The sequence below is a fragment of the Caenorhabditis briggsae genome (assembly GCF_000004555.2).
Source record: "Caenorhabditis briggsae complete genome, chrIV, whole genome shotgun sequence".
Taxonomy (NCBI): domain Eukaryota; kingdom Metazoa; phylum Nematoda; class Chromadorea; order Rhabditida; family Rhabditidae; genus Caenorhabditis; species Caenorhabditis briggsae.
In genome coordinates this window covers 16,670,113-16,679,018 of record NC_013487.2, presented here as the reverse complement: position 1 = coordinate 16,679,018, position 8,906 = coordinate 16,670,113, and the positions used below count along the sequence as shown (strand labels likewise).

General features: G+C 33.4%; 2 protein-coding genes across 2 annotated transcripts; one reads left to right on the top strand and one right to left on the bottom strand.

Annotated features, from left to right (window-relative positions):
- Positions 1-2,671: 2,671 nt before the first annotated feature.
- Positions 2,672-4,627, top strand: CBG26526 (the record flags this gene model as incomplete). The annotated part of the gene is made up of 3 exons (XM_045236347.1): positions 2,672-3,169; positions 4,180-4,338; positions 4,391-4,627. 3 exons carry the CDS (start codon positions 2,672-2,674, stop codon positions 4,625-4,627), a joined length of 894 nt encoding a protein of 297 aa, XP_045099050.1.
- A 659-nt stretch (positions 4,628-5,286) lies between these two features.
- Positions 5,287-7,804, bottom strand: CBG10557 (the record flags this gene model as incomplete). The annotated part of the gene is made up of 5 exons (XM_002634840.1): positions 5,287-5,433; positions 5,507-5,602; positions 6,243-6,464; positions 6,539-6,651; positions 7,732-7,804. The coding sequence occupies 5 exons, from the start codon at positions 7,802-7,804 to the stop codon at positions 5,287-5,289; spliced, it is 651 nt and encodes a 216-aa protein (XP_002634886.1).
- Positions 7,805-8,906: the final 1,102 nt, after the last annotated feature.

Here is an 8,906-nt window from a genome sequence, read left to right as displayed (position 1 = left end):
CCCCTCCTACAACTTTGGGCCTATATATCTCGGTTACTGTGAAAGATATCAAAAAGTAGTAAATTGATAAAATGTTTACCATAATATCAGCTACATTTTATCTTCCATCAAAATTTTGAAACCTCCTACAGTAACCGAGATAAACCGGGTCAAAGTGAAGGGGTCGGCAGCCAACCCTGACTTTTTAACTTTAATCCCTTATATCTCGGTTCCTAGGAAATGAATCAAAAAGTTTTTAACTGATAAATTTTTATCATATTATCAGCTATATTTTATCAGTTAACACATTTTTGAAATCTTTCACAGAAACCGAGATAAATTTAATCAAAATTGGAAAGTCGGATGAGCTACACTGTCGGCTGCCGATCTCTTTACTTTAACTCGATTTATCTCAGTTCCTGTGATAGATATAAAAAAGTTGTCAACTAATAAAATGTTGCTGATATTATGATAAACATTTTATGTGATATTATGATAAACATTTTATGTTGCTGATATTATGATAAACATTTTATCAGTTGACAACTTTTTGATATCATTTACAGTAACCGAGATAAATTGGGTCACAGTAGACGCCATGTGCACCAAGCTCCAGTGTCGACAGCGTAGCTTTTTCGAAAAACAAAAACCTATAATTTTGTCCTCTTTGGGGAAATAACGGCTTAATTACATATTTCACTTACACTCTCGTTTTTCTTTCTCTCCATAAAACCGAATCTCACTTTCCTTATCACTTTTTTGTTCTGATTCTGAGTTTCTTAATTTTTCGGATTTTAAGATTTTTAGGACAAATTTTAAAAATATGGATTTTCGGGGTTTTCGATGATGAGGAATCTGATTTTTTTTTTGATTTCAAAAACAAGTTTAGGTTCTTAAAAGCCAAAAAATCAAGCAAATCAAAATTTCAGCCCCAATTTTTGGGATATCTGGTTGAAAATGACCCAAAATTTTAAAAAATTCCTGGTAGTTCCAAATTTTCAGAAACCTTCTCTTAGTTGAAACTTTCAATTTTCAAATTTTCAAAATTAAAAAAAAATATAACAAATTCTTCATCCCATCTTTGTGTGTGTGTGTGTGTGTGTGTGCCCGTTGTTCCCGTTGTTCCCGTGTCGCCGACTTTAGCAAAGCCTGGACCGGACCAAAAGTTTTCAAATTTTCACAGATAATACGGAATAGCAGCGGGATGATGCCCGTTTATTTTAATTTTGATAATATCGAGAATTGAGGTCATGAGACTACAAAATTTTGGGAACATTTAGGTTTTTTTTTCTATTTTCAATAGTAGGTTGGCAATAATCTTCTGGTTTTTTTGTTGATTTTCCCTGAATTTTTCAACTGCAATCATCAATTAAATATGACTAATATTATCCTAAAAGGCCCTAATTATTATTATTTCAAAGTTCTCAGAAAAAAAAAATAAAAGTTCAACGAGATCATTGGTCAGAAAAAAAATAATAAAAGTGATAATTATAAAAATTTTCCTGAAAAAATAGTGATAATTGTGACAAATTTGACATTTTCAAACTATCAAAGAAAATTGCTTAGAAAAGATTGCAGAGTTTTTGGTTTTAGTGGCTAATTAGGATTTTGGATTTTTTTTTTTTTTTTGATTTTTTGATTTCGAAACGTTTTTTCTGGAATCTTTTTTTGTTGTTATTCTAGAGCCAAAAAATGAAAAATGAGTCAATTTTTCTCTCCAGGGAGTTTCCCTAGATTTTCAGGCTGAAAAAAATTCCAGAATTCCAAAAGTTCAATTTTTGTAGTTTGCAAATTTTGGATTTTCGGAAAATTTGAGGAACAAGTAATTTTGGTTATTTCTCTCCAAAAACTATTTGAAACGCATCCTGAGTATATCAGCTTCAAAATGAGCCCAAACACGGCTAGGCTCCGCCCACTTTGCTTTTTCAGCGGTCGTGCGTTGCGTGTCGATGGGAAATTTCAAAATGGGCGGAGCCTAGTCGAGTTTGAGCTCATTTTGAAGCAATTTGTGAGCCGAATTCGAATTTGAGACCAAAGTCAAAAAATTTAATTCTTCAAAGTGGTTAAGTTCCGAAAAAAAAATAAAATGTTCAAAAAATTTTTAATCTATTTTTTGGAATACTTTTTGACTTCCAAATACCGTAAAACCTCTAATAGAACGACACCCGGATCGTCGACTTTGAGCCTATATATCTCACTTCTTTTGAAAGATAACAAAAAGTGGTTAACTAGTAAAATGTTTATCAGGATATCAGCAACATTTTACTAGTTAGCCACTTTTTGATATCTTTCACAGAAAATGAGATATATAGGCTCAAAGTGGACGATCCGGGTGTCGTTCTATTAGAGGTTTTACGGTATAAGAATTTTTTTTATATTTTGAGTTTCTGAAGAATTTTGTTTTTTTGAAGTTCCAAAATTACGCGTTTTCTTGGTATTTTTAGATATTTTTATAGAAATGTGATCTACGGGTTGTCGAGTTACGATTAGCATTCTGAGCCCCCCCCCCCCAACTCTTAACTTTGAGCTGTTTTATCTCGGTTACTGTAAAAAATATCAAAAATTAATCAACTAATAAAATGTAGTTGATATTATGATAAACATTTTATCAGTTAACTACTTTTTGATATCACTTACAGGAAATGAGATATATGACATCTAAATTTTGAAATACAATTTTTAAATCTTCCAGATGGTCTTCTTCACCATTGTCTTCTTTTTCGGCTTATTCGAAGCCCTAGTCATAATATTCCAAATGCTCTACTTTGCTGCTCTCATCGTCCTCCATCTCAACTCCTCCTTCCACTTATCAGTTATCACTATGAACCTTCTAATCATGCTTCGTGCCTCCGTCACTCTCTATTCCATCATCTCCTGGGACCCTGACAATCGATCTTCCACATGGCTAGAAATCTCCCATTTCCTGGATTATACCTCCTGGAACTATTCAATGGCTGTCATGTTAGTTCTGGCTGTTCATCAATATGTTATGTATCATGATAAAGAGAGAAACATGTTTTATTTCATGGATTGGCATGGGTTGCTGCTCATTTTTGTGTTCGCTGTCATGGCTTTTTTGGGTATTGCTCAAATTGGATTTGGGAGTATGAAACGATGGTTCAGCTATGAAAATGGGATTATGGAAGTTAGTAACACTAACCATATTTGGCTCCATTGTTGGATGATGAAGGTGAGCAAACTTTGAGCTAAATTATCTCGGTTACTGTAGGAGATATCAAAGAGCTGTCAACTGATCAAATATTGCTGACGTTATGATAAATATTTTATCAGTTGATCACTCTTTAATATCTCTGACAGAAAATTAGATATATAGATTCAAAGTAGATGATTCGGGGTTCCTTGATTATCTCAATATATTAAGCTTATATGTAGAGTAAATTTCATTTTGGTAGTTTTTCACTGAGAACCTAGGAACAAAATGTTAAGCTTTGTAGTAGATTTGACATTTTTGATCTACCAGATTTTTACAGATCTTTTTAAACTACCCTAAATTTGGTTGTCGGTTTACGAGGCCTCGCCCCTAATACGTAATATAGGCTTACCCCTTTATCTGCACTTTGAGCTCAATTATCTCAGTTCCTATAAGAGATATCAAAAATCTGTCAACTGATGAAATGTTCACCAAATTATCACAAACATTTTATTAATTGACACATTTCCAATATCTTTCATACGAACTAAGCTCAAAAATGACGCTTGAAGCCACCGGGAGGTCAATGGTTATTTGAGCGACGTTCGACCCGTTTTTGATCCGTTTCTCATCATTTTTTGAGACTTTTTATTAGGTCAGTGAATCTATTAGTTAATATTAGTTTCATTAAAACATTTTTAGCTCCGAACTTCTGAAAACACAAAAAAGTTCTTAAAATTAAGTGGGTCCACAGAGTTATCAGTCATAATACCTATCAGAAGCTATACGTGCACTTTGAGCTCAATTATCTAGGTTCCTATGAGAGATATCAAAACTATGTCAACTGATAAAAGCTTTATCATATTATCAGCAATATTTAATCAGCTGACCACTATTCTTTTTCTCTCATAGGGATTGAGATAATTGAGCTCAAAGTGCGGGTACAGTGCGCTTCTATTAGAGAAAGCACGGTACAAACCTTTTCAAGTCACGATAAGGAGATAAAAAATGCCAATTCAATTACTTTCTGAATTACAGTACTCTTCCAGATCAACTACATCTTCCCAGTTCTTATAATCGCTGTCTACATCAATTTTATCTTAAAAAATCGAAAATTGAACACTAACGTAAAAGAAAGTGTTAAGACTTTCCTTATACCCGAAAGCAATCGAGCAATTTTGATTATTTTTATTTCAACCCTTCAAATGGTAAGTATGCGCATTCAAATTAATTCTAAAGTACCTACAGTACCCCTTTCAGGCCATCAACATCCTCAATGAATTCAATACCACCCCAGCAGCCACAGAGCTGTCCGAAAAGGCTCCAATCGATAAACTACTAACATTTTCCTATTCTATTCCAGAGCTATTCACCCCATTTTTCATTTTTTGTAGTTTTAAAAAATTTCGGGACCATTGGAAATTTTACATAGGCAAAGATATAGTGAGAGTGGGGCCAGATCTACCACGAGGCGCTTTTATCATTGAGGTTGGGTAAAATTGCTGATATCTTAGTGATAAGTAGAGATATCCAAAAAATTTCATTTAGTAAAATGCGTAAATCTATATTTTATTTGTTAACAACTTTTTGATATCTTTACTGGGAGCTGAGATATGCGCCTTTAAAGAGACACAGACATTCATATACCCTTGGTTGCACAAAACATTGCGTATCTCTTGAACTATTAAAGTTATCAAAAAGTAGTAAACTGTTAAAATATGTAATATTAAATTTTCTATATTTTACTAATTAACAACTTTTTGATAGCTATTAGCACAGCTGAGATAATTAGGGTCAAAGTTAACACCTTCCCACTTGTGGAGTGCCCCCCCCCCTCCTTCTCTTTTCTTGGTAAAGGTGGCAGTAGGCTGGTATTTTTGAATTATCTCGTTTTCTATAATAGATAGAAAACAGTTGTAAACTGATAAAATGTGTAAAATTAAATTTCATACATTTTACTAGTTGACAACTTTTTGATATCTTTATTGGAAGTTGAGATATGCGCCTTTAAAGAAAGAAAGCAAGCAGTTAGTGTCTGCTCTCGCTAATCTCGCTAATAAGCAGTAAGACATTTTTTGTGATGAAAAATTAAAATTTCGTTGTTTGTTAATGATTGTAATTGTTTTATAATGAAAAAAAAAATTAATTAAAAAAAATTAATTTTTCAAAATTTTTCCCAATTGAATTTCATACAAATAATCGAAGCCCAGCTTGGGCTTAATCCCAACATAGACACTACACCAGGCATCAGGTCTTAAGAAGGAGCTGACATTTAAATGGGTGCTCGGATCGTTGTAGTCCACCTGAAAGTTTATTTTTTGAAAATTCAAAAATCCAAAATTTTGAAAAAAAAATTTTTTTCGAAATTATTTTCACCTGCATTACAGTAATCGCCCAATCGAGTTGAGTCGTTTTTTGAATGTCTTGAGCAACAAACGCGACTTGATTGGATTTTAGAGCGGATTCGATTACCTGGAAATAATAAACAAATTTAAAAAAAAAACATTCTTTAGAAATATTTTTTCAGTAGCCTATATCTCAAACACTAAAACAGCTATAAAAGTATTGTCAACTGACGAAATGTAGGAGAGTTTATGCTGAGCAATTTTGTAGTTGACAGTTTTTTGATAGCTACAACGCTTCTGGAGATATAAGCAATTATAGGCGCGCGCTCCCCCTTCTCAGCGGCTCTCTCTGCGTCTCTCACCCTGCTATCTTTGAAGGCGCATAGCTCAAAAACTAATAAAACTAGAAAAAACTTTGTAAGCTAATATAATGTTTGAAATTTTATGCTGAGCAATTTTGTAGTTGACAATTTTTTGATTACTGTAGCGGTTGATGAGATATGAGCAACTATAAACGCGCGCTCGCCCCTTCTCTGCGGCTCTCTCTGCGTCTCTCTCCTTGCTCTCTTTAAAGGCGCATATCTCAAAAACTAAAAAAGCTATAAAAATTATTTCAACTAAGATAATGTTTAAAATTTTATGCTGATTGTTTTTGTAGTTGACAATTTTTTGATTACTGTAGCGCTTCTGGAGATATGAGCAATTTAATAAAAGCGGAGACGCAGGCGGTCATCCACTCTCGTTTCATTGTGTCCCTAAAAACCCACCATATTTTGCAGCGTTTGATTCAAACACAATGCAAAACAGTACACAATTCTTGTATTATTATTCACACATCCATTTTGACTCCCTAATTCTAGGGCACCTCCAAAAAAGTTGTGATCTACTTTTTCGGGAATTTCAGAGCTCTCAGAATTGGAAGATTCCTCCCCCAAATCGATGTGATAGGCTACTTGAAGGATGTGAAGACCGCTTTCAGAGTTGGTCATCTGAAAATGTTATTTTTTAAGAAAAAAAAATACAGAAATGTTTTTGAAATTTCGAATTTCCAAAAAAGGTTTACATCAATACAGTAATTGATCCCATTTGTTGGTTGCCCCGCTGTTGCCCATTGCAGAATTCCAGAAGCATTCGTGGAGAGCCAACTAGTGGGTGGAGAGGATAGATCACATTTTCCTGGAAATCCGGAAATTTGGAAACACAGATTTTTCGAAAATTGCGATTTTTGAAACTAATTTGTTTAAAGTTTTGGTATCTCAAAAACCAAAATTGCTATTGAAAAGTTGTCAACTACAAAAATGATTAGTATTAAGTTTCAAAAACTTTATTAGTTTAAAAAACTGCCTTGCTCTTTTAGTTTCTGAGACATGCGCCTTTAAAGCTACGCGCTATCAAAGCAGCGAGAGTGACGCAGAGAATGGGGAGCGCATGTTTCCTAAATTGCTTATATCTCTAGAATTACAGTAATCAAAACGTTGTCAACTACAAAAATATTCAGCATAAAATGTAAAACATTTTATCACTTTATAAATTTGTCATAGCTCTTTTGGTTTTCAACCTATGCGTCTTTCAAGAAAGCAGAGAGAGAGAGAGAGAGAGAGACGCAGATTGAGGAAAGCGCGTCCTCTATTAAACTGCTCAAATCTACAAAAGAGTTACAGTAATCAAGAGATTGTTAACTACAAAAATAATCAGCATGAAATTTTAAAAATTACTGTAGTTTACAAAACTTGTAAAGCTTTGCTAGTTTTTGAGATTTGCGCCTTTAAAGAGGGGGGAGAGAGACGCAAAGATACGAGGGCGCGCACTCCCTTGTATTTAATTGCTCATATCTCCAGAAGCATTATAGCTATCAACAAATTACGGATTACAGAAATAATCAGTATGAAATTTTAAACACTTTATTAGTTAACAAAATTTTTGGTAGCTTCTTAGTTTTTGAGATATGCGCCATCAAAGTCGGAAGAGCAAAAGAGACGCAGAAAAAGGAAAGCGCGCGCCATCGCTTTCAAGAAATTGCTCATATCTCCAAAAGTGTTACAGTAGTCAAGAAATTGCCAACTACTAAATAATTAGCATAAAATTTCCTACATTTCTTTAGTTAACAAAATTCTGATTGCTTCTCTAGTTTTTGAGATATGCGCCTTTAAAGAAATTGAAAAAAAAATATGACGAAAACTGTGACTTCGAATTTCTCGAAGGTTTGAAAAACTCGATATCTGATTTTTAACATCAATTCAAAGTTCAAAAACTCACCGATATTCCCATTTATCCCATTTTCAGCGAGAAAAACTGCAAAAACCACAAAAACACCCAGAGCATTTGTCATTTTCCGGTTTAGAAACAGCAACAAGAACAACGAAATATAATTTTTTATTATCACAAAATTTCTTATCACAAAAAAAGATAGCATACATCGAAATTCACATTATGAAGTACTAATTCGTTCGATGATGGCAACATTTTCAGTTGGATTTTTGAGTTTTCGAATTTTCTGAAAAACTAGAATGCTGAAAATTAAATCTGGAACTTGAGAGATAAATTGGAAGACGATTAGGGTTAGAAGTCTGGAATTTTCTGAAAATAGAGCTTCAGAAACTTCCAGAACACATAAAACCAGAAGTTTGAATATTTGACTGCAGAAGCTTGCTAAGAAGAATTCTCGAAATCTCAAATTGATGAGAATTGCAGCTATTGGAATGGAATATTGAAGACGGAAGAGTCCCTGAATTGGATAATTAGGGTAATTAATGGAGTAATTAATTAATTAAAAATACCATGAAAGCATAATGGGAAATTAATTTGTTAAAAAGCTAATTACCTTATCCCAGATCCAATAACTTGTAAGTCCGATAATTGGAAAGTTTGATCTATAAACTTCATGATGGAATAGAGAAAGAAGAGGGAAACCAATGGAGAAAAAGATAATGACAATGTTCAGGAATAATCTGGAAATTAGGGTTAAATTGGATTTGGTTGAAAGAGAGCTTTAAAATGAGTATAAAATTGTGTACTTTGGAATTTTCCGGGATTTTTCCGGTTTTCAACTTTGACAGATTGTATTTCAAAAGCAAAAAAACTAGAAAAATTTTGGAAACTGATAAAATGTTTAACATTTTATGTTAATCATTTTTGTAGTTAACAGTTTTTTAATAGCTGTGATTCTTCTGGAGATATGAGCAATTTAATAGAGCGTGCGCCCTATTTAGTCTGCGTCTCTCTCCTTCTTATCTTTAAAGGCGCATATCTCCAAAACTAATAAAGCAATCAAAATTTAGTAAATTAGAAAAAAGTTTGAAATTTCATGCTGATTATTTTTGTAGCTAACAACTTTCTAATAGCTTTGACGGTTTTGGAGATATGAGCAATTTAACAGAGGAAGCGGCGCAGACGGTCATGCGCTCTCCTTTCTCTACGTCTCCCTCTTCGTT